Below are 24,739 nucleotides of genomic sequence, written 5' to 3' on the forward strand. Positions count from 1 at the left end.
ACCAGCTCCTCGCCCCACCTGGGCACCGGGAGCAGACGGCGTGCCCTCCTGCAGTCACGGTCCCTCCCACTCTTAGGAGCAAACACGCAGGTGGGTGTCCGTATAGTAAGTGTCACGCAGGACACCGGAACCGCACTCCACGCTCACTCGCGGGCTGGGGTCGGGAGTGACATCGACGCAGCGTGCAGGGGCCGTTCCGGGGCGATCAAGCAGGTGCGGGGCCAGCTGGCCAAGCCTCGAACCCCAGAACCTCGTCCTGCCGGCAGCCGCAGTCTAGGGGGCACCCCCTCCTCTCCAGACCATCAGCTTCGAGCTTCTACAACTGAGGGGTCTGCCCGGGCCGGTGCGGGAGGGGTAACCCTGTGAGCCCCCCCCTTCCCGCTCCCCCGCTCCTCGGGTTCGGCTGCCCTGCCAGCAGCTCAGCGCCCGGGCCCCCTCGGCTTTAAGGGGCCCGGTACCCCCGGCCCGGGAGGAGCCGCCCTGCAGCCCCGCCCCCGGCCTGGCTCTCATCCGAGCCCTCCGGCGGGGCTGGAGAGGGAGCGGGAGGAGGGGCCCGGGGTCCGCGCTGAGCTCGGGGTCCGGGGAAGGTGCTGGCGCTGGAGCGCAGCCCTCGCCCCTCCGGTGCCCTCCGGAGGCTCAGGCTGCTGACGGGGCGGGGACCCGGGGATCGCTGGGCGAATAGGGACCCACGAACGGGGGGGGCCCCCTCCCCTTACCTCGGGGCGGGCCCCACTCCCGCCGGCCCCGCCCCCTCCGCGCCCCTCCTTCCCGAGTCCCTCCTTCCCGAACCTCGTCCCTTCCTCCCTCCTCCGACACTTACTCCTCCCGACTCGCTCCCGGCGCCGCTAAGTTCTCCGCTGGGACCGCGCAGAGCCGGGGCCGGGCCAGAGCGGCGCCCCCCGGCCCTGTCCCCGCGCGCAGACCGGGCCCGGCCCCGGCCCCCCCCCCGAGACCCCCCCGACATGCTGTGTGGCCGCTGGGGGAGCCGCCGGCGCCGGGAGCCCCCGGTGCCGGCCCAGGTCGCCGCGACTGTCGCGCTCCCGCCCCCGCCCGCTCTCCAGGACGGCGGCGCCCGGAGGCCCGGGCTGCGGGCGCTGAAGAAGATGGGTCAGTGACCGGCGGGGCGCGCGGGGGGCACGGCGGGGGGCGCGCGGGGGGCGTGCGGGGGGCGCGGGCCGTCCCCGGGGCGCACCCGGGAGGCCGGGTGTTCCGGGAGCCGGTAGTGGGCTCCCCGGCTGCGGGGGAGCTTGGCGACGTGTGGGACCAGCCCGGTTCCGGCGGGGGTCGCACCTGCGGCACCGAGGTCCCCGGCCGGAGCTTGGCGCCCAGGACGCCTTTGTTTCCCACCAGGAGGCGCCCGCGGGGCGTGCTGGAGGGGAGTTTGGGCGAGGGGTGTGGATGGGGGGGTCCCCTGAGAGTCCGGGGAGTGGAGTGGGAGACAGACTTGGGGCGTCCTTCACCCAGCCTGCCAGCACCCCGTGCCTTTCAGGGCAGCCCTGAGCAGGGCCTGAGGGTGGGAAGACACCGGCCGCTCAGGCCAGCCCCCCAGCCTAGAGCCCCCGGGGTTGCAGCAGCAATAGGACTCTGTAGGGCTGTCTCACTGGGAGAACTGTCTTCAGGATCAGAAAGCCAGACCCCCACCCAGATGTGGGGGTTCCCTGGGCGAAGGGACTGTAAGGGTGACCCCTTAAGCATCTCGGAGACCCGCAGCCCCGGTCGTTACAGGCCCGGTGTCACTCAGTCCTCACCTTCCTGACAGGCAGGTGGGACAGTCCCCATTCCACAGGTTGGAAAGTCGAGGAATGTGTCGGTGACCACACCGGTGGTAAAGGCACAGGCTGGCATGCAGGCTGTGCTTCACCGCATCGCCGCCCGCACCTCAGAGTCCGGCAAAGCAGGACTGCCTGAACCAGGGGTCCTCAAACTTTTTAAACGGGGCCAGTTCACTGTCCCTCAGACCGTTGGAGGGCCGGACTATAGTTTAAAAAAAAACTATGAACAAATTCCTATGCACACTGCACATATCTTATTTTGAAGTAAAAAAACAAAACGGGAACAAATACAATATTTGTATTTGCATGTGGCCCGCGGGCCATAGTTTGAGGACCCCTGGCCTAAACGGTCAAATGACCCTTTCACCCTGTATTTAAAGGGCCAGAAGGTTGGGAACCACTGGCTAGGTGGTTGAGTGGCTTGAAAAACAGGGCTGTTTGTGTGGGAGAATTTTGTAAAGTGTCAAGTGCTGCGAAACTGGTGTATGGTGGGAACTGCTGTTGGCAGAACAGTTCACGATGGCGAGATCGGGTGCGGGGTTGAGGGGACGGACGGGCAGGGCTGCCCAGGAGACCTGTGTGAATCTCGGAGCAGAATTCCGGGTCCCAGTTGCCAGTCTTGCTTCCTCTTTGCCACTGTTCCCTACCCCCCACCCCCCTTGTTCTTACTTCTACCTCCTCTCACTCATTTGACCTGAATTTATTGAGCACTATGTTCTGAGCAACTTGCCTGGCAGCCTCCTTATGCGGACATAAAACATGATCTCTGCCCTCCCTCCATCAATCATGCATGCGTTCACCAAACACTCATCGAGTGCCTGTAGCATGCTGTGTCCTGGGAATTCAGCAACGAATAGGACAGACACCGTCCTGGCCCTTGGAGAGCTGAGCATCAGGAAGGAGGTCAGACAGTGAAGCAAAGAAGCAAGACTAGGAAGGGCGGGGACAAAGGAGGTGCTGGGCAGCCAGCGAGGGCCAGAGACCAGCGAGGAAAGGGGAGAGGCAGGTAGGGCCAGATCTTCAAGGCCCCTCCTTACAGATTAGGGACTTTCTCTGGAGCGCAGGAGTTGTGCCAAGTAGGGTTGGGTCGGATGAAGGGAGACTCATAGGAGAGAGGCTGAGGGGTCAGTTGGGCAGACAGACTTGGGCTGGGGTAGTAGAGAGGGATTCCGGAACTGCCTAGGGCAGCGGTTCTCAACCTGTGGGTCGTGACCCCTTTGGGGGTCGAACGACCCTTTCACAGGGGTCACCTAAGACCATCGGAAAACACATATATAATTACATATTGTTTTTGTGATTCATCACTATGCTTTAATTATGTTCAATTTGTAACAATGAAATTGTGGGTCACCACAACATGAGGAACTGTATTAAAGGGTCGCTGCATTAGGAAGGTTGAGAACCACTGGCCTAAGACCATCGGAAAACACATACATAATTACATATTGTTTTTGTGATTCATCACTATGCTTTAATTATGTTCAATTTGTAACAATGAAAATACATCCTGCACATCAGATATTTACATTACATAACAGTAATTCATAACAGTAGCAAAATTATAGTTATGAAGTAGCAACGAAAATAATTTTATGGTTGGAGGTCACCACAACATGAGGAACTGCATTAAAAGGTCGTGGCATTAGGAAGGTTGAGAACCACTGTCCTAGGGTGTAGACGGGGCTGGACTCTGCAGTCGGTGAGATTGGAAAGGTGTCCCTGGTGGGCGACAGTGTTATTCATTCTCTGGGCTAAGGAGCAGGGGTGGTTTGGGGAGAGGGGGAGCGCTGTGGGAGTTGAGGTGCCACTGAGACAGCCAAAGGAGTCCGCCACTCACAGGGGTTCTGGATGTGGTGGGAAGCAGAGGTGATGCCCTGCACACCTGTCTGCCTCTTCACGCCACATACGTTTGCTCAGCCCGATCTGTGTGCCGGGCTAGGGCTATGGAGATGAATAACACCGTGCCTGACCCTCAGGGAGCGCACAGCTTAGTGGCAGACACTTGTGGACACGTAATTACAGCTGAGCCCAGGCTGAGTAAGGCTGCACGGGCACTCGTCACAGTGACACTCAGGAACCATGTGGGTGTCAGAATGTCATCTGGCTGCCCTTCCTCCTCCCCACTGCCTTGTCCTGCTGAGCCACTGCGGAGAGGAATGCCCGTGTGAGGGGAATGCCCACAGGGTGGAGAAGAAACCCAGGTGTCCCGGGTCCAGCCCCTCAGGCTGTCCACACCCTCAGGGTCGTCCTGAGCCGGCCATCTAGGCCATGGCCACACCCCTTATGTTCACAGAGAACAGATTTTATTTTAGATCAGGTCAAGAGAGAGTTCAGAGCAGGGAGTGGCTCAGAAGTCAAAGGCTCAGAGGGGCCCAAGGAAAAGAAAGGGCCTTTCTGACCAAGGTGGGGGAGGGGGGCCAGGACGAGGGAGAGGAGAGAGGAGCAGCCACCCACTGTCCCTGCCCCGGGATGGCTGCCGGCTTGGCCTGCCTCCAGGAAGCCAGGGAATAGTTGAAGAGTGAGGAGAGGAGCCCAGTGAGCACCTGATGGGCCAGTCACAGGGCTGAGCCTGCATGAGCCCAGATCCTATTTAATCCCGGAGCTGCGGAGGGGAAGGTGCTGCTGTCCTCTATTACAGATGAGAAACGCCAGGGGACGGGGGTGAGGTCACCGGCCGGAGTCCACACAGCCTCTGCCCGCCTGCTGCCAAAGGCTGGTTTTTAGTGATGGATTTTTTTTAATTTTTATTTTTTAATATATTTTATTGATTTTCTACAGAGAAGAAGGGAGAGGGATAGAGAGCCAGAAACATCGATGAGAGAGAAACATCGATCAGCTGCCTTCTGCACGCCCCCCACTGGGGATGTGCCCGCAACCAAGGTACATACCTTTGACTGGAATCGAACCTGGGACCCTTCAGTCCGCAGGCCGACGCTCTATCCACTGAGCCAAACCAGTTCTGGCGTGATGGATCTTTCTTGCCAGAATGAATGGATGCTAACTAACACCTGTCTAACAGTGTGCCCCGGCGTTTCACATAGCTCACTGAATGCTCACAGTCATATGAGGTGGACGGTACTGAGCCTCATCTTGCAAATGAAGAAGCTGAGGTCCGGGAGGTTCAAAGCTAGGAAGCAGCTGAGAGAGGACGTGAGCACAGGCAGCCTGGCTGAGAGTCCGAACTCAGAGCTCAACCAATGAGTGACTTTCCCTCTCAGGGGCCCTGGCAATTTCCAGGGGCGCCCTCACAGGCTTGCCAAATAAACTGCAGGATGCCCGGTTAAATGGGAATTTCATAGAAACAACAAGTGATATTTTAGTATAAGTTGGCCCGAATTAATTGTTGTTTATTTGAATTTCAACTTTAACTGGGCACCCTGAATTTTATCTGACAACCCCGTCTCCCCAGAGCCCCTGTCTGACTCTGTGCCTTTAATGCTCCACCCTGTCCCTAATCCGCCCAGTGAGCAGAGCACTGAGTGGGCAGAATCCGGCTCCCTGCCCTCCTCAGCCTGCACACACCACCAGGTGCCACGGGGCAAGACGCTCTGCCGATGGCCTGCCAAGGATGTCCCCTGTGGGGTGAGTGGGGCTCCCTGGGTGGGGGTCTTCAGAGTGGCACCCAGTGCTGGCAGGTGCCTGGCCTGGTGGTGGGGAGGGGAGGGCAGCCCTCCTGGCTAAGCAGGAGCATGCCAGGCAGGATGGGGGGAGGGAGGTGTCTGGCTGCTGTGCCTTGTGCCCCCCTCTCCTTCTTCAGCTCTGGGGAGTGACCTCCCACAACCTGTGCCCTTGCACAGGCTTCATGGCTGTTCTGCCAGGAAGGGTGCTGCCACCTTCACCTCACTGGGTCCCGCCCAGGGCAGGGGAAGCACTCCTGCCTTTCCTGACTTTGTTGATTCTCCAAGGAATGTTATGGACTCTGGCTCGGAGCTCTGCTGGGCTCCAGCCCTGGGTGTGGCAGCCAGTGGGGACAAGGGGGAACATGTTTGGTCTTTGGGGTGCTGGGGGGCTGCCTGCTGGCTAGAGGATTCAGGCAGAAGGTGTTTGGGAACCCTTGCCAGTTGTGTGTCCCCTCCCAGAGCCTCACGACCCCAGCCATCAGGGAAAGCTGCCCTCTGCCCCCTCCCCCATTGGCATGGAGCTGTCGGCTGTCACTGTTCCCTGCATGTCTCACATTCCTCTGGAGCCCATGTGCCCTCCTGAGTGTGCACTGGCGCACACGCACACACACACGTTGCCTATTTTCCTCCCCAAGCTGATCCACCTTCCTCCTTCCCACCAACCCCATACACCACCCCCCTACCCACACCCACACCCACACACACACACACACACACACCAGTGCACACACCCTGTATGTACACATCACCTACACACACCCTCACTGGAGACCTAGCACTCCTGTCACACACACCCTGTTCTCTGCGTCTTACCCTTCTGTCTACATGCCCATGACCACACAGCTTATCTATGAATCTGTCAGTGGCCACCTGGGTCCTTCCCACCTTTTGGCTATTTATTGTTTGTCCTTGTTTTTACTGCTATTATTTCATGATTATTCCCCTACCTGCTCAGTCGAGGTAGCCAAGGTGCTGCCCAGCTCAGCTTGAAGGCAGAGTGGATAGATAGAGAACCACCAAAAACGCAGAAGGCAGGCAGCTTGTGCGCCTGCTCTGAGCAGGTAGGAATGTGGTGGGTGAAACACCTGTAGGTTTGGGCTTGGCCGGACCTATAAATGTTACTGGGTAGCTGCCTAGAGAGCCAGGCTCCTCCCAGCATCTCTGCCCAGGGCCTGGGGACGCTTCCTGACCTCAGCCCTTTACTTCTGTTGGTCCTGCTCCTCCTGTCTGACACCCCAGACCCCTCACTACCCCAGGGTTCAGCAATGGGGAGACAGAGGCACCCACCCAAGAACTCAGCCCCGGCCCAGCCTGGCCCTGCTCCCTCATTCTTTTTGGCTTTTCCACTGGGTGTGTGGCTGGGGGATAGTGTGACCCAGGGGCCAGTACCAGTTGGGTGGACAGACTGGAATGTCACCCCGTCCCACAACAGGTTCATGGGGAGCTGGGGATGAGGGCCAGGAGCAGGGGCCCCCTCAGCATGGGAACCTGTCCCAGTGGGAGGCTGGTCAAGAGTCCAGGCTGCCTGTCGCCCTGTCCTGTTTGCAGAAGACTGGACAAAGCAGGCCCTGCATGACTCACCTCCATTTCCGGCCTTAGTCATTCACTACCCCCTCCTCTCCACCCCACCCCACCCCACCCCCCAACCATGGACTTGGCATCGGAGGGCTGGCCAGATCAGGGGAGGTGGCCGCATCTGCAGAGTCTGGCAGACGTGGGACTGACTGCAGGGCCTTTCCCACAGCGGAGCAGGTGGAGGAGGGGTGGGCTCAGTTGGGGTGGCCCTGCCGGTTTCCCTGACTGCCCTGTACCTACCCCGTTGTTTCTCAGGATGAGAGAATTCATAGGTTGCCCAGATGTGGAAATAGGGGTCTGAGGGTCTGGTGAGTCTCTTGGCCTGGCCCATGCTACCTTCCACCTCTCCTTCCAGCCTAGGGGGCACCGAGTGGGCACTGCCCCTTCCAGAGGGCCACAGTCTAAACCAGCCGTGGGCAAACTACGGCCCGCGGGCCGGATCCAGCCCGTTCGGCTGTTCTATCCGGCCCGCGGAGCCGAAAGAGCGGAGGGTTCTCTTGCTCTCCCCTCCGCTCCTTCACCAGCAGCCGTGTTAACGTGGCAACGTCGGGAAACACGGCCGCAGCTCCTTCTTCTGAGTCCAGTTTAAGAACCCATTGTGGCCCTCGAGTCAAAAAGTTTGCCCACCCCTGGAAACCCTGAGAAACATCGTGGAGCCATTCGGGCCACAGGGCTGGCCTCCAGGGGGACCTTCGCCTCCTAAGGATGGCAGACTTCTCCTCCTGCCTCTGATGCCCTGATTCTCAATCACGGTTGCCCTCAAAGTCACAGGGTAGGTTGTTAAACACACAGATGCCTAGGCTCCAGCCTACACCTGCTTGATGAGAATCGCTGGGCCACGGGTTTTGCAACCTCACGCAGGTGGTACTGGTGCACAGCCAGGATTGAGAAACCCAGACCCACAGGCCTCTGCTCTGAACTCGGGGTGGAAGAGGCCGGGCTGGAGGTAGCGCTGTCTGTCCATCCGCCTCCCCTTTCAGAAAAATGCCTGCTAATCTGGCTCTAGGACAAGCACTGGGGTTAGGAGACTGGTCTCATCCCTGCCCTTGGGTTCACGGAAGTCCACGGAGATTGCCATTAGGTGGACGTCTGTTTGTTTTAATTAAAGTAAAACGTTGGTGATCAGGGAGGGAGAACTCCCACTTGAGGACAAATTATGGAAGACGTTCCAGAGGAGGTCATGTCTGAGCTGGACCTTGAAGGATTCTGGAATGAGGAAGAGGAAGGAAAAGGACAGTACAAAGGCTCCAGGAGAGAGTGAGAGAGGAAGCCCAGAGATTTCAACTTGATTCCTTAGGTCAGAGTTTGCAGGGGGGCAGGCAGGGGCCTGGGCCCACAAAGCCCAAAGCCAAACCCGGCTTTGGGGGCTTGTTAAGTGAAATAGAGGGAGGAAGAGAAGCCCACAGTCCTGTTTCCTTTGGCCCACATGGTAGTATTTTGGGGTTTTTGTTTGTTTGCTTCAATTTGATTTAGTTGCCAACATTGGAAAATCTGGAGGATTCACATGCAAATCCAGATTCCGGTTCTCTGGAAACTGGGCCCTCGTCCACCTCTGGCTGGACCCCTCCTTTCCAGAGGGCGTGGCCCTACTGTTTGTCCAGCTCCCACCCCTTCCATTGTCCCCGGGCTCTTCAGTCTCTGGTTTTGACCCCTGCTGAGGGGATCCAAGCAGGCAGGGTGTGGCACCACCAGCATGGGCAGCATCTTGGCTGGATTTTGGGTTGTCAGCAGGTACTACTGCCATTTCCATTTTATGCACGGAGAACATGCTGCTGAGAGCAGGGGTAGGAGAAATGGGCGAACTTTTCTTTAGTTAAAATAAATTGAATATAAAATAAACAACTAATTAAATTCTGCTCTCTCCTACCTCCCGTGCCCAGGTATTGGTGGGGGCGGGGGAGGAAGGAGGAGGATAGGAGCCGAAAAGTTCAGTTTATAGCCAAGGGCACATATTTCCACCACTTCCTTAGAATTCCGGCCAGTGGGGGTGGGGGGTGAGGGGGCGGCGTTCTGGCCGGTGACTGAAGCTTGTTTCCTTGTGTGTTAGGACATGAGCAGGGTCGGGAGTGTGTGCAGCAGGTGCTTTGTACGCATTTTGTTTTAATGAAACCAGACAACCAAGGTGTCCAGGCTGCCTGTCACTACTTGAGCCAGCTCAGCGGAGACAGGACAGGGTTGAATCACATAAGAACATTTATTCCAATAACGCCAACAACATGGGAGAGCAGCAGGCCGTCCACAAACATCTGCTCTGCAACCCACCCCCCTCCCATAAGCCAGCTGTTTATATGGGGCAGGAAGACAGAGATTACATAGGGAAGTAGGGATTACAGGCCGGGGGAAGTCGCCTATGCAGTCTGGGGTGGGACTCCTTTGTTTGTTTGGGCAACAAGGTTGTTAATCTTGGCACGATAACAGGCAGTTCTTGAATGAGAATGGACCCCATTCCGAGGTTGACTCCCAGGTCCAAGGTTGACTCCCAGGTTCCCCAGGTGTGTGTGTGTGTGTGTGTGTGTGTGTGTGTGTACAGCTCCCAGCCAGGTTAGAATGCCCTTTAACCAGAACAAGGCAGTCACGGCTAACAGGGCATGATTAGTATTTCCCACAACCATAGCTAGTCCCCAATATTCTATTTTTGCCCCTAACACTTACAGGGAAGGTGGACACTAATGGGAGAGGACCTGTGGGCCGAGGGGTGACATGGGGTTGTCATAGAGACTGGGCAAATGCCAGACATCACAGGAGACCATGCCTTCAGCGGGGCCCCACCAGGGCACACAGATGCCAGGAGATCAGCCTCCTCTTAGCCAGGCAGGCCCTGGAAGCCTTGGTCTGTGACCCCAGAGCCAGAGTGGCCTCTGGGTCCTCCCTGGTCGGGAAAGCAGAGGTGAGGAGCTTGGGTTGCAGCAAGAGGAGATTTAGGTTAGATAGTGAGGTGGCTTTCCAATGGTCAGGGTTTCCAATAAGTGAAAAGGCTGCAGGTGACAGGTTCTGGACTCGAAGGCTGGAGGGCTTGATGGAGGAGAGTGGCCGAGGGGTGACAGGGAGGCCTGAGTCCCTTATCCTAGGGGGGGCGAGGGGGGGCGGGCGGGGCGGGCTGTTCTGCTCCAGGGCCTCCAGAGACCACTGCCTGGTGGGGAGGAAGGGCCAGTTACTGGCACCCCTCCCAGGGGGGCCTGGGCGAGGCACTCCAAGCCTCAAGTCAAACCCAGTATCTGGGGCATGTTCCGCTCGGCAGGGAGAGGCCTGTGTGGGTTTGGAGAGGCTCAGAGAGGGAGGCCACAGCTCTCGCTGGGAGCAGGGAGGAAGGAGGTCCGGGTGGGGCGAGGCTCTAGTGCACCCCGGCCTCCCGCCCCGCAGGCCTGACGGAGGATGAGGACGTGCGCGCCATGCTTCGAGGCTCCCGCCTCTGCAAGATCCGCTCGCGGACGTGGCAGAAGGAGCGGCTGTACCGGCTGCAGGAGGACGGCCTGACCGTGTGGTTCCAGCGGCGCATCCCGCACGCTCCGTCGCAGCACATCTGTGAGTCGGGGCGGGCGGCCCGGGGGGGCCAGGGCCGGGCGGGGCCGGGCAGTTCCCCCGCCGCTGACCCGGCCGCGCTGGGCATCCCCCCGCGCAGTCTTCGTGCAGCACATCGAGGCCGTCCGCGAGGGCCATCAGTCCGAGGGCCTGCGGCGCTTCGGGGGAGCCTTCGCCCCGGCGCGCTGCCTCACCATCGCCTTCAAGGGCCGCAGGAAGAACCTGGACCTGGCGGCACCCACCGCCGAGGAGGCGCAGCGCTGGGTGCGCGGCTTGGCCAAGCTGCGCGCGCGCCTGGAGGCCATGAGCCAGCGCGAGCGCCTGGATCAATATCCTGCCCCAGGGGCTGATGCGGGGGGGGGGGGGGGGTGGAGTCGGGGTGGGGTGGGGGGAGGCGGGCCCTGTCCCTGGAGAACCCCAGGCTGGGGGAGGTGGCCCTGTCCTTCGGGGGTCCCCAGTCTGAACCTGAGCCCCGAGCCCCTTGTCTTAAAAACTGAGAGTAGCCGAAACCGGTTTGGCTCAGTGGATAGAGGTCAGCCTGCGGACTGAGGGGTCCCAGGTTCGATTCCGGTCAAGGGCATGTACCTGGGTTGCGGGCACATCCCCAGTGGGAGATGTGCAGGAGGCAGCTGATGGATCTTTCTCTCTCATCGATGTTTCTGTCTCTCTCTCTCTCTCCCTTTCTCTCTGTGGAAAATCAATGGAATATATTTAAAAAAAACAAAAAACTAGGAGTGGGGACATGGCCTCCTGGCTCTGGGGAGCCCAGTCCCATGGAGGACAGCCCGCTGCTGTGCTCAGGGAGCCCACAGGCCACTGGGGACACTGGGGAGCCCCCAAGCCAGGCGATGGTGACAAACCTGTCAGTCACCTGCCAGCGGGGGGTGGTCCCAGCTGTTGCTGGTATTTCCTGAGCACCCACACCTGGATCCACTCCTATCTGCACCGGGCGGACTCCAACCAGGACAGTAAGATGAGCTTCAAGGAGATCAAGAGCCTGCTCAGAATGGTCAACGTGGACATGAATGACATGTACGCCTACCGCCTCTTCAAGGTGGGCCCCTGCCACCTCTCTGACCTCTGCTCTCTGTCCTCCCCTGACCATTAGAGTCGGCTGTTTTCCTTTCCATCCAGCTTTGGTGGCGACAGGGGCCTCTTGCATCAGAAAGGCCACACCTGGGTCTACTTCCCTTCATACCCTCCCCCGAGGCTATGGGCCCAGAGCTTCTCCTCCCCATCAGGCAGACCCCAGGGGTAGGGAGGATCTTGGGCCGCCCGCCACTCCCTAGTGAGCATCGAAGCTGTAGTTTTCGTTTCTTTAAAACCCTTTGCCCAGGTGACCTGTGTGGTTTGCAATCAGGAGCAAAGGGAGGAATCAGCTCACGGGTCCAAGTGCACACCCTCCTCCACTGTGGTGTGTGTGGCGCCTCCACACCTGTGGGAGCACAATCGGGGGCACACGGGGCTGGGCTCTGCATCCACGGCCCAGTCAGAGCGCATGGCAGACCCCTGTGTGGATGCTGCTGACTGTCCAGCCTGTGACACTGATCGACAGGACCACGGCAGCTGTGCCCCTCCCGACAGCTCCGTGTGGACCCTCAGTTCTGTGCTGCTCACCGACCCTGGGTGTGAGCGTGGGAATCTGAGGATGGTAATGACTAGGAGGGGAGTGTAGCACAGCAGCCCAGTCCTGCCCCAGGGACACTGGTTTTCCTCCCACATCTTTTATTTTATCTTTTTTAGTATATATTTTTATTGATTTCAAAGAGGAAGGGAGAGGGAGAGAAATAGAAACATCAATGATGAGACTCATTGATCGCCCACCTCCTGCACGCCCCCTAGTGGGGATTGAGTCCGCAACCGGGGCATGTGCCCTGAACTGAGACCTCCTGGTTCATAGGTCGAACCTCCACCCCTGAGCCACACCAACAGGGCTCCTCCCACATCTTGATTCCTAGGGCAGGTCATCCGAGTGACAGGCCCGGCACCCGAGAGATCTTCCCGGGCATCTCAGCCCTGCAGGCCACCAGCTGTGCCCTTGAGCGAGGCCGGAGCCTCACTAGCTGTTTCTCTCCCTGTGAATGGGAGACGTCTGCTTTCCCGGCCATGGTAGATGCTGGGTGTGTCAGTGCGGCCAGCTTCCCCAGGCGTCCCCTCTCCTGAGTCCCTCCCTCTGCTTTCTAGGAGTGTGACCACTCCGACAACGAGCGGCTGGAGGGGACCGAGATTGAGGAGTTTCTGCGGCGCCTGCTGAAGCGCCCGGAGCTGGAGGAGATCTTCCGTCGGTACTCGGGCGAGGACCGGGTGCTGAGCGCCCCCGAGCTGCTGGAGTTCCTGGAGGACCAGGGCGAGGACGGCGCCACGCTGGCCCACGCCCAGCAGCTCATCCAGACCTACGAGCTCAACGAGACAGGTGGGGGTCTGACCGAGGGGCTGGGGCCGACGCAGCCCAGGTCGTGGTGTCGGATAGACCTGGGTTCCCAGATAAGGGGGCTCTGCTGTTCCTGGCTGTGGTGCCATCCTGAGTAGGTGATCTCGCCAATTCCGCACTCAGCTGCCACATCTGTAGCGTGACAGAGTAACGTACCTTCCTCGTAGGGTTTGGCGTAATGTTGTCGAGTCCAGTCGGTAGACAGGTGCTCATCAGTACTAAGTGGAGTGAGCTTTGGAGCATTTGGGGCTGGACAGGGGGTCCCCTGTGTGTCCTGATGCTGTCTTCTGCCCCTCCCTGCAGCCAAGCAGCACGAGCTGATGACACTGGATGGCTTCATGATGTACCTGTTGTCACCAGAGGGGGACGCCCTGAACCCGGCCCACACGTGCATGTTCCAGGACATGGACCAGCCCCTCTCCCACTATTTTATCTCCTCCTCCCACAATACCTACCTGACCGACTCCCAGATTGGGGGGCTCAGCAGCACGGAGGCCTACGTTAGGTACCCGTGGAGGGAGGGTGGCAGCGAACCCTTCTAGAAGCCCCGTTTGGCGGGGAAATGGGGCTCAGCTCCCACTGTGGGCTTCCTGGGGCCCACCTGTCTGTTTCGCTGATCTGTGCCACCCACATGACACCGTGCCTGTCTGTCCACAGAGCCTTCGCGCAGGGATGCCGCTGTGTGGAGCTGGACTGCTGGGAGGGGCCAGGAGGGGAGCCCGTCATCTACCATGGCCACACGCTCACCTCCAAGATCCTCTTCCGAGATGTGGTCCAGGCCGTGCGTGACCACGCCTTCACGGTGAGCCCAGCCCCCCTCAGTCCTCCCGAAAGAAACCCCTGCCCAGAGAATCACTCCCTGCCCAGGTGCGGCTGGGACAGCGGCCAGTGGGGTAGAATAAAGCTGAATGAGGGGCTTCCTTCTCCCACCCTCACATTTAGTAAATGTATTAAAATCTCAGGATTTCCAGGAGAAAACCTTGCGGGAGGGAAGGACATTTTAATAATTGTTGCCAAAGAGTAAGCCATAAAGAGAAGCTAGAGAGAGAGAGAGAGAGAGAGAGAGAGAGAGAGAAGCTTAGCATACTATGGTGTCTACATAAAACTGCAATTTCAGTCAAGCTACACAAATCTTACCACCAACAAATGACGAAGGGGGAGGGGGAGTTTGCATACTAATGACATGGTCAATGTCATTAACATATAAAGAGCATTTATAAAAGAAAACCACTCAAGGGTCCCGAGTTCGATTCCGGTCAAGGGCATGTACCTGGGTTGCGGGCACATCCCCTCTCATCTATGTTTCTAGCTCTCTATCTCTCTCCCTTCCTCTCTGTAAAAAATCAATAAAATCTATTTAAAAAAAAAAAAAAAAGAAAAGAAAACCATTCCTGCAGCTGCCCTCAGCCTCCCCGACAGTCCACGCCTTCCCGAGGCCCCATATCTGACCTCTGTCCCTCGTGTACAGGCTGGCCCCACCCAGGTGTGTCCCCCATCCCCCTGACTCCCTCTCCTCCCTCCCCACAGGGGGTTCTCCAGAGCCCTGGTTTGGCCTGCCTGCCCTGAAGGAGCTGGGGCTGCATGTAGTGGGGGTTCTGGTTGGGGTGGGAGGAGGAAAGAAGGGGTGAGTGACTGCGCTGTTGCCTCTCCCCTACAGCTGTCCCCATACCCTGTCATCCTCTCCCTCGAGAACCACTGTGGGTTGGAGCAGCAGGCTGTCATGGCCTGCCACCTCCGCACCATCCTGGGGGACATGCTGGTGACACAGGCGCTGGACTCCCAGAACCCCGAAGAGCTGCCATCCCCAGAGGTGATGCCCCAGAGCCTCAGCGTAGGTGGGGAAGGGCCTGTCTGGGCTCCAGCATCCACCCCTGCTCATGCCACTTCCCTGTTCAGGACCCCTCCCCGCTCTCTGCCTTAACCTTCCCCTGCTCCTGCCTTCGTCTGACATCTGCCACCCAGTGGTCTGGTCAGTCTCCTGCTGCCCATCTTTGACCAGCGGTTCTCAACCTGTGGGTCGCGACCCCTTTGGCGGCCGAACGACCCTTTCACAGGGGTCGCCTAAGACCATCCTGCATATCAGATATTTACATGACGATTCACAACAGCAGCAACATTACAGTTATGAAGTAGCAACGAAAATAATTTTATGGTTGGGTCACAACATGAGGAACTGTATTTAAAGGGCCAGCAGGTTGAGAACCACTGGACTAGACCCACCCCACCCTCTCTCCTGGCATTTAGCCTTCCGTGACCTGGCCCTGACCTCCCTGCTCTGCCTCACGGCCCACAGAATCCCTGCGAGCTCAGCCAGTCCCACCTCCAAGCTCTTGGTTGATATCGTCTCCACCTGGGGCTCCCTTCCCAGCCACCTGGCTTGCCCAGCGCCACCTGCTTACAATTCTGGTGCAGCCTAAACTGCCTCCTCCTGTGGCCTTAGAAACTCCCCCAGATTCTGGCCAGAGGTGGTCCTGCCTCCTCTCATTCCAAACCCCAGAGCATTTTATCTGCCCCCCTCAGGTTATGCACTCTTTTCTGGCTCCTTGAGAAAAACTCTCCTCCTACTCCCTATCCCAAATATGCAAAAAATGTTGACTCACCCTGGTGTGTGTGTAGTTTGATCTTTTATTAGCATGAAAATAACATACATATGGTGAACAAAAACTGAACTGTACACCAGTGTATACAACTGAAAATGGTTTTTCCCCACTTGGGCTCACCCTGTCCTATTTCACACAAAGCAAGCATCTTCAGCAATTTCTTGTGTGTCCTTCCAGAACTTCCCCATGCATACATACCCCTCCCCATGGCTCTCTTCTCTTTCAAATGTTACAGCACAAGGGTCATTGATTCCGTGTTCTACACTACTTCTTCCAGGTGAGATCTTTGTTGGAGAGCGGCTTCTCTTTCCATCCCGAGCTGCCGCCATCATTTTAACGGCTGCTGTGTAGGATTCCGATGTTTGGAGGGACCTCATTAGCCAATCCCCCGTTGATGACCTCTTGGGTTGTTTCCTCTTTGTTTGTTTTTCTGTTAGAAACCACTCATCTTTGTGTGTCTTTTCCTGCTCCTCACCCCCCGCCAGCCTCTCACACGGTGGTTGAATGACTGACCAACCGGCTGACACAGGGGTGAGAGGGCTTAACCCTTCCATATTGGTCTCTACAGCAGCTGAAGGGCCGGGTCCTGGTGAAGGGCAAGAAGCTGCCAGCTGCTCGGAACGAGGATGGTCGCATCTTGTCAGACCGGGAGGAGGAGGAGGAAGAGGAGGAGGAAGAAGAGAGGGTGGAGGCCGCAGAGCAGAAGCGGCAGGTGAGTGGGGTGGGCTGGGCAGGTGGCGAAGGGAGGGAAGGGAGGAGCTGGGGGCTGGAGCTAGAGGAACCTCTGAGGCTCATCTCCTAGGCCCGTGGTCGGCAAACCGCGGCTCGCGAGCCACGTGCGGCTCTTTGGCCCCTTAAGTGTGGCTCTTCCACAAAATACCACGTGTGGGCGCGCATGTACAGTGCGATTGAAACTTCGTGGCCCGTGCGCAGAAGTCGGTTTTCAGAAAGGAGATAGACGAAACAAGTATACGAGTGTGGGTGGGAGAGTTGGAAGGGGTCGACCTCAGCGAACGTACCTCAATCAGATTGAGGACGTTTTTAGCAAAGGCCAGCTTAGGAATACCCTAATTAAGTTAATAACAATGTACCTACCTATATAGCTTAAGAAATTTGGCTCTCAAAAGAAATTTTGATCGTTGTACTGTTGCTATTTGGCTCTGTTGACTAATGAGTTTGCCGACCGCTGTCCTAGGCCAAGCAGATCTCCCCAGAACTGTCGGCCCTGGCCGTGTACTGCTGTGCCACGCGCCTTCGGACCCTGCGCCCTGCCCCCGGCCCACCCCAGCCCTACCAGGTCAGCTCCCTCAGCGAGCGCAAGGCCAAGAAGCTCATTCGAGAGGCAGGTAGGAGCCAGGATAGCTGGCGTCTGGGGGCAGGCGGCCAGTGGGGGCCTGTAGGATCCTGGGGGAGCATCCTGAAGTTGGTCTGGAAAGGAGATTGAGAGGCTTTGGGGGGCGGTAAAGAGGTCAGGAAGACCCCAGAGAGAGGCTCAGAGAATGAGTGTCCAGTACCAGGCCCGGCATGCAGGGAGAGGGCTCAGGGAAGAGAGCGCACAGCCTAGTGATGGGCCAGACGGAGCTGGGTAACTATGATGCAGGGTGATCAGCTGGGCCAGGATAGGGAGGGGCTGGAGGAGCCCAGCACAAGGCGGTGAGATCAGGGCAAGAATGCTGAGCAGGTGAGGCCTGAGAAGACACCTGACGGACAGGTGAGGAGGAAGCCGCCAGGCGACGAGGGGGAAGGAGTGTCCAGACAGGAGGAGCAGGTTGCACCAAGGCCTGGAGGAATGACACACAGGCAGGCTTCCAGGAAGCCAGTGTGGCTGGAGGGTGTGTGGGACGAGTGATGACACACAGGATGTCAGCCTGGGGCCAGGTGTTCCATGTGCTGAGTCAGGAATGTGGGGATTTGGGGCTGGGATGCAGTGAGGGCTGTGGGAGCGGTCCCTGCCCCTCCCTGGACTTCAGCAACCTCCTCATGAGGTTCCCACACCCACTGTGTCAGAGAAGAGGAGCTGGGGCAGGGGAAGTGGGAATGGAAATTCAGCCTCTGTTCCCAGCCTGTCCCTGGAGTTGGGGTTACAGCCCCTGACACCAGGTGAGGGTATCCAGGAGCTTGTCACAATACCCCCAAACTCCCCACCAGGGAACAGCTTTGTCAGGCACAATACCCGGCAACTGACCCGTGTCTACCCATCGGGGCTTCGGATGAACTCGGCCAACTACAGCCCCCAGGAGATGTGGAACTCAGGCTGTCAGCTGGGTGAGTGGCTGCAGAGCTGGGAGGGGGCTGGGTGCTTTGTGGGGTGGCCTCTGGGGCGTCACAGCAGGACCAGCAGTGATGGGGCCACACAGCTTACCAGATGGAAAACAGTGTTTTGTTGATAATAACATTTATTAAAAACTTGTGAACAGGGTATGCGAGGAAACACAAATCAAGCTTGTTCTTTTTCTTTTCTTAATGTATTTCTATTGATTTCAGAGAGAAAGGAAGAGGGAGAGAGATAGAAACATCAATGATAAGAGAGAATCATTGATCAGCTGCTTCCTGCACACCCCACACTGGGGAAAGAGCCAGCAACCCAGGCATGTGCCCTGACTGGGAATCAAACTCTGACCTCTTGGCTCCTGGGTCAACACTCAACCGCTGAGCCCCACTGGCCGGGCTCATTTGTTCCTGACAATGTGAAAGTCTCACATTTTTTATGAAGGTAGAAGTTAGAAATCTCCACCCCCAGGTGCCCCTTGACACATACATGCTCACATACCCCTGGCAATCCCATGCTGAGCCCAAGGGAGGGGAGTGTGGTCCCCGAGGGGGTAGGTGTAGAAACCTCAGGCCTCAGCTCTGGCCCAGGCCTGGCCCTGCAGGTGGAGGCTTCTCTAATATGCCCCCCTCAGGCCCACATTCCAGCCTCAGGAGGTACCAGGCTGCCTGGCTGTAGGGGCTCAGTGGTTGAGTGTCGACATGTGGACCAGGAGGTCACTCACGGTTTGATTCCTGGTCAGGGCACATGCCGGGTTTCAGGCTCGAGCCCCAGTGTGGGGTGTGCAGGAAGCAGCCGGTCAATGATTCTCTCTCATCATTGATGTTTCTCTCTTACCCTCGCCATTCCTCTCTGTAATCAATAAAAAAGGAAAAAGATACGAGGTGACAATAGAGTCTAGATCGCCTGGCTGCCATGACACACCCACTCCCTCCCCACCACCTCATGGTGGGTACGAGCAGCACTGCCCGGATCTGGGCCTTTTGGAGGAGCTGGTTCTGCACCTATAGGGTTGTGCGGGGGAGAGGGCAGTGAGGCCCCTGAAACAGCATGAGGAGAGGGCCACCAAGAGCCCTCCTGACCCCGCTGTGTCCACAGTGGCCCTGAACTTCCAGACGCCAGGCTATGAAATGGACCTCAATGCGGGGCGCTTCCTCGTCAACGGGCAGTGCGGCTACATCCTGAAACCTGCCTGCCTGCGGCAGCCTGACACAAACTTTGACCCCGAGAGCCCTGGACCCCCCAGAACTACTCTCACCATCCAGGTTAGCAGCCTGGGCCAGGCCCTACCCTGGGCTCAGAGCCGGCTAGTCCGAGGGCACCAGCCCGAAGTGGAGGAAGATGGCGGAGGCCTGGGGACTGCGTGGTGGGCAGGGCGGGCAGGGCCAGGCTGAAGCTCTTCATCCCCGCAGGTGCTGACTGCACAGCAGCTGCCCAAGCTGAATGCCGAGAAGCCGAGCTCCATTGTGGACCCCCTGGTGCGTGTTGAGATCTACGGGGTGCCCATGGACTGTGCTCGAAAGGAGACCAACTACGTGCTTAACAATGGTGGGTGGGCCTGCTGGTGGAGGTGGGTGGGCAGACAGCAGAGTGCAGGGAGGGGCAGGGCAGAGGCCAGCTGGCTCCGACCACCAAGCCTGTTTGTGCCCTAGGCTTCAACCCCCACTGGGGGCAGACCCTGCAGTTCCAGCTGCGGGCTCCAGAGCTGGTGCTGGTCCGGTTTGTGGTAGAAGATTATGACACCACGTCCCCCAATGACTTTGTGGGCCAGTTTACACTGCCTCTCAACAGCCTGAAGCAAGGTAGGTGGGGATGGGAAGGGAGAGGTCCGGCCCCCAGACGCTGCTCACCTGCGCTGTGACTTTGTGAGCGCCTTTCCTGAGTGAGGCCCAAGCATGGCCCAGCCCCCAGGGAGGGGATGTGGGCAGGGTGATGGGCAGCAAATCCGATGCCTGGCCGCCCTCCCCACAGGGTACCGCCACATCCACCTGCTGTCCAAGGACGGGGCCTCACTGTCACCAGCCACGATCTTCGTCCATATCCGAGTCCAGCACTCCCGAGGGCCCGACTGACCCCCGCGGACACAGCTGCGTGCGGCGGTGAGCCTCCTCTGGAGTGGAGGGCAGGGGTGAACCCGGCCGGCCTGGTGCTGGGCTGCCTCAGTGCCTCCGAAAGAACAGGGGCGTTATCTCCTCCCTGCACCTGAGATGGCCGAGGACTCAAGAAGCCGGGCCACCTTTCATTGTGATTTATCAAGAGCCAGGCCTGCGACTGCCAGGAGACCTGGGGAGCAGGACATACGAACCCTCAGCCCCTCTGCCCCTGAAAGGAGTCCAGCCACGGCCTCACCCCACCCAGGTATTGGCCACCCCCTAAGACTCCCTCCTCAGTCCGGCTTTTGAACCTGAGCTCCCTTCCCTTGTTAAAGCAAGAAGGGAAAGCTGAGGTTGGGAGCCCTGGGGACCGAGAAGTAGGTTTTTAGCTCGTTACATAGAAGAGCCCTGAGAGGGCAGTAGAACAAGACTGTTTTAAAAAATAAAGCAGCAAGCTTCCTTTATCACCGCCACGGCAAGTACATGAGGCCGCAGGGCCCTGAGGAGGATGGGGCAGAGTCCCTTGGGCCTCTTGCCAGCAGGGCTTAGATCTGTCTGACTGCCAGGGGGGGCTGCAGGCGGACTGTGAGGACAATCCCACGCTGCCCCACCAACCCTCCGAGGGGCCTGGTGGGTGGGCCTGCTGGTGGAGGTGGGTGGGCAGACAGCAGAGTGCAGGGAGGGGCCCCAGACAGACCCCCCACTTTCCAGGCTCAGCGGGGTTCAAGGCCTCTGTCTACTCAGTAAACAAATCCCAGACTTGGGGCTCACCTTCCACCAGCCAACCAGACTTTGAGATGAAGGCTGGAGGCAGTGGCTGCTCCAGGCTACTCTGGCGATGCTGGGAGAGAGTGAGAGTCCAAAGCAAACCTGTCAGAAAGGTGGCCTTCGAGGGTTAAATGTGGACTCAGGCATCAGCACTAGCACTGAGCAAGGGCAGAGCTTGAGAGCAGTCCCTGGAGGCAGCTCATGTCCTCGGGCAGCTCAGGGTCCAGGTTCCCTGGAAAGGGCCAAGGCACCAGCCATGGGGGCCAGAAAGGAGCAGGGGCCGGGGAGCAGCCACGGGAAGAGAACAGGGATGGAAGGCCCCGCAGAAGCTGGCTCAGTAGGTGGGCAGTGGGGCCTGGTGACCTGCAGTGTTAAAAGCACCCCGGTGGCTCAGCAGACCCCTGAACCAGAAGGGAAGACGTGGCATCGGCCGAGTCAGAGGAGCCGCTGCTGACCCGGACCGAAGGGGCCCACCTGCTCCCAGCTGTGGACCCGGCACTGCTCCTCGGCCAAGGTGCCCGGCACTGGCTGGCACGGAGCCCAGCCGCTCCTCTTACAGAGTGAAGCGGGGCCAGTACTGGCTCCTCGCTGGCGCCTGAGAGGACTGGGGAAAGGAGCCAAGTTTGCCCTGAAAGGGGGCAGCCTTGCCCTGAGTCTTCAACAGTTGCCCAGTGCTGTGATCATGACAGCCTTTCCCGCGGGGCACTGCTGCTCAGGGGGAGAGGGCACCCTAGCCAAGCCGGGGCTGCCATCGGCTCCATGGCTACTTGCTGTCCACAGCAAAACCAGGAGGACGGAAGGTTTTATTCAGCTGCTTCCTTTATTAGAAACCAGTGAGATGTATCAAGCGAACAATGCATTTGGTATTTCTTCCCCCGCCCTGGGAACGGGGGCCTCTCCCATAGCCCAGAGAAAAGCCAAGACGAAAAGGTAAAGCCTCACCTTCCCTGTTCCAAGATGCAGCACCTGCAGTCAGTCAATATTTTTTATTTAATTGAATGAAACTGTCCCACAGAGCCTCTCCAGGGACAGTGTTTGCAGGCCTGCTTTCACTTTGCAGGGCAAAACTGAAGCCTTGGGCCGCCTCTGACTGGGGCAGGTTGGCACTGACCAGATACAAACCTGCCCCCTCCCCTGGTCTGACCGCCCTTCACCCTCTCCTAGACTGCAGCTCCCTGAAGCTCTCCAGGCCTTTGGGACACCCTTTGGGTTGGTGAAATGCTGGTCATCTTGGAGCAAAGAATTAAAGACAACTGGGACACCCACCCTCGGGCTTCAGAGAGCCAGCAAGTAGGGGGGACTGACAGTTAGAAGGGAGGTGCAGAAAAGGCCCGATGTTTTCCATAAACCTAGGTGCTGAAGTGGCTCGGTGTGGGCCGGCCTTCAAACCAGACATTGGCGTCTTCGCATGCAGGCATGTGCGGGGTAACAAGCCCTTACAGACCTCAATCCAGAACCGAGGCTTCTTTTTCTATCCAGCTCTCCCCCTACACAGACAGGGAGGCCACAGGGATTTGCCAGGGAGTCAGGGATCAAATGCAGAGTCAATCCAAAGGCAGGAGATAAACATATAGAAACACGAGTGTCCAAAAGCCCAGTGTCAGCAAGGAGTGGAGGTGGCAGAGTACGAGGGCCATGCCCGGAGGCTCTCCAATAGCAGCTGCCGGAGGCAGGTCCCAGGTCCTTCCCTTGTTTGGTTCTATCCAGCCATGGCTCCACCATCCTGCAAAGCTCCTTGTGAGGAGGCCTTGAATCCCAAACAGTGGTTCTCTCTGACCTGAAGTCCTGGAAGGGGTGGAGTGAAGAACCCAGGGACCGTTTGGACAAAAAGGAAGCCAGCAGCAGCCACTGAGCCTCCTCCCGAAGCCCTGGTGGTGGTGCTGAGGGCGGGCAGGGTCCCCGCCATGAACGACTGGAGTCCAAGGAGGGGCCACGTGGTTTTGGAGGGAGACACGGGCCTTTCCAGGAGATCTGTTTCTTCCAGAGCAGCCACAGGCCTCACAGTTTCCCTTCCATGACCTGGGTCAACCCAGGCAAACTCCAGGGGCAGTCAGGCTGGGACTTGGCCCAGAGAGGGAGTGTCTCCAAGTTTCAGGTCTGCCCAGGTAAGAAAGAGCTGGGCACTGTGTTCTTTGATATCCTTAGGAGCCTGCACTGGGCGAGCTGCTCTGGGGCTCAGGGCCTTGTGTCTGATGTCTCAGAAGCTGTAAGGCAAGCTTCCACCTCTCTGACCCCTTGTCTGTGGAATGCAGGGAACACCTTGCTAAGAACAGCAGCTTCTTTGGTCTGGGTATCTTGGAGTCAAGGAGTCAAAGGTCAGCCATGGTCCCTGGTGCCTGCAGGTTGCAGAGCAGGGACAACAGGAGAAGGGAGGCCCCTAGAGGCCTGATGCAAACTCAATCCAGTCTACCAAGAGCAGGCAACATTCCAGCAGGTGGCACAGCCCCGATCCCAAGCACAGGATTTCTTTCAGCTTCCGGGACAGCAGAATGAACCTCTGGCCAACCTCACCCAAACCACAGCCTCCAACAGCTCTGCTAGCCTGCAGGGCATGGCTGCAGCTGGTAAGACCAGACTGAGTCTGGCCTCCTGGCTAAGACTTCCTTCCCCCTACAAGTAGCTGAGAGGTGAAAGCAGCCAGGAAGCCGTCACACCACGTTATCCACCCACTTCCTTTCTCCTAGAGCAAAAGTCACATACAAACCTGGATGTGGGTTGCTGACAATTCCAGCCAAATCCTCCCTAAGCCAGTTGGCTGAGCACACGTGAAGAACAGGAATGCCTACACAGCCAGCCACGTGACCGGAGGTCCCACTACTGTGGGGAAACGGGCAGCATCATAACCATCACCACCACCACCACAAAAATCCACCGAATATCATCAGTGAAAACCACACGCAGACAATGGCAACATGAAATCATGTCTGTTCAGTTCAGATTGGCGTCTAACCACCGCTCCTTGCCATTCCTCGCAGGCTGTCTTGGAAAGGAGCACAAGAGATGGCCAATGGGTTGGAAGGCACAGGCCAGGGGCCTGGGAACCCACACCATCCTTGCCCAGCCACCCTGGGGACGTGAGGGTGCTGGCTCTTTGCTCTAAGATGAGCTAACCAGGCCTTGCACTGACATGGTCTCCACAAAGTCCCAAATGCTACAAGGAGGTCAAAGGTCCCCTTCAAACTGCCAGTCACCCCTGGAAATGGAAAAACAATCTCATGGGGGACTCACGCCTATAAGATTGGCAACAGCTGGCTAAAGAGTTGGCAGGATGGCTTCCAACAGGGAGCAGGCCAAGCAGGTGGGAGAAGGGACTCATTTAATGAAATCTGCTTCCACAGATCACCACCGCCCGTTTCTGAATGCAGAAAAGGCCCGGGCCGGCGGGAAAGCCTCTGAGGAGGACTGGCTCCACCTAGGACTCCACCTGCAGTCTGTGAGATCAGGCCCTCCCCACAGCTTGGCACAGACCCTCCACCTTCCTCTGCCTTCTCAAAGCCAATCATTCCAGCCAATTCAGAAGGGGAACTGGACAGAATTGCCCACATCCTCTTCCTCCTGTTCCCCCAAGAAAAGCCGATACCTGCTTGCAGAAGAGAACAATTCACTGTAGCAATGTGTACGTCTGGCCCTGTCCTTGATTCTAATTTTCAGGAATGATCTGAATTCAGCTTTTCATTAGAGACCGAACATCCTTGTACATTTGGAACATGAAAGATATTTAAAATATTTATATATATATAATATATACTTTTATTATTCACCCGTTAACTCCATAATATGCCAATCACGAGCTAGTTTTCAGCAGTTACATTCCCTTGATCATGGCTGCATAAGGATGTGATTAACTGGAAAACAGGGAGACCAGAGACACGGCCAGAGGTGACATCACGCAGCCTACGCCATCGCAAAACAATTGTCAAGTTCAGTGGCGGTTTGGTTAAGCCGGTTCACTTCTGTTCCCTTTGCCAGGGATTCTCACGTTTGTGAAAATTGGACCAACAAGTGGTGGGATTCCATTTCCTGGTTTGAATTCTCAGTGGCTTTATCCAGAATCTCACTGGCAACTGGTTACTGTAACACCAGCCCAACCTA

The 24,739-nt window shown here is 57.9% G+C and overlaps 2 protein-coding genes across 10 annotated transcripts in view; one reads left to right on the forward strand and one right to left on the reverse strand.

Annotated features, from left to right (window-relative positions):
* Positions 1-821: 821 nt before the first annotated feature.
* PLCD3 (phospholipase C delta 3) lies at positions 822-24,377 on the forward strand. 9 transcript variants are annotated; one of them, XR_004972748.1, is made up of 16 exons: positions 823-1,107; positions 10,328-10,489; positions 10,587-10,815; positions 11,411-11,540; positions 12,671-12,899; positions 13,221-13,422; positions 13,575-13,719; positions 14,575-14,748; positions 16,086-16,229; positions 16,713-16,863; positions 17,666-17,782; positions 18,885-19,051; positions 19,199-19,334; positions 19,439-19,588; positions 19,758-20,144; positions 23,121-24,377. XR_004972748.1 is itself a non-coding variant. In XM_036339498.1 (15 exons), exons 1-15 carry the CDS (start codon positions 963-965, stop codon positions 19,856-19,858), a joined length of 2,382 nt encoding a protein of 793 aa, XP_036195391.1. In that variant the 5' UTR covers positions 822-962; the 3' UTR covers positions 19,859-20,346. The 9 variants fall into 9 exon arrangements, 6 of the variants coding, with proteins under 6 accessions (XP_036195391.1, XP_036195389.1, XP_036195393.1 ...); XR_004972749.1 differs by having other exon boundaries at positions 23,332-24,377; XR_004972750.1 differs by having other exon boundaries at positions 23,986-24,377.
* The window catches only part of NMT1 (N-myristoyltransferase 1), a 32,733-nt gene continuing 32,371 nt past the window's right edge, over positions 24,378-24,739 (reverse strand). The window contains exon 12 of the mRNA XM_036339503.1: positions 24,378-24,736. Within this exon, the coding sequence (XP_036195396.1) occupies positions 24,716-24,736 (21 nt within the window). The 3' untranslated portion in view covers positions 24,378-24,715. The remainder of the gene's footprint in view (positions 24,737-24,739) is intronic.

This window comes from Myotis myotis, unplaced genomic scaffold, assembly GCF_014108235.1.
Source record: "Myotis myotis isolate mMyoMyo1 unplaced genomic scaffold, mMyoMyo1.p scaffold_m19_p_17, whole genome shotgun sequence".
NCBI classification, from domain to species: domain Eukaryota; kingdom Metazoa; phylum Chordata; class Mammalia; order Chiroptera; family Vespertilionidae; genus Myotis; species Myotis myotis.

Bases quoted from the DNA above. Each gene is read 5' to 3' on its own strand.
- PLCD3 (XM_036339498.1), top strand. From the start codon at position 963: ATGCTGTGTGGCCGCTGGGGGAGCCGCCGGCGCCGGGAGCCCCCGGTG. The intron at 1,108-10,327 runs GTCAGTGACCGG...CCCGCCCCGCAG, and splicing joins GCGGGCGCTGAAGAAGATGG to GCCTGACGGAGGATGAGGAC. The intron at 16,860-17,665 runs GCAGGTAGGAGC...ACTCCCCACCAG, and splicing joins CCAAGAAGCTCATTCGAGAG to GGAACAGCTTTGTCAGGCAC.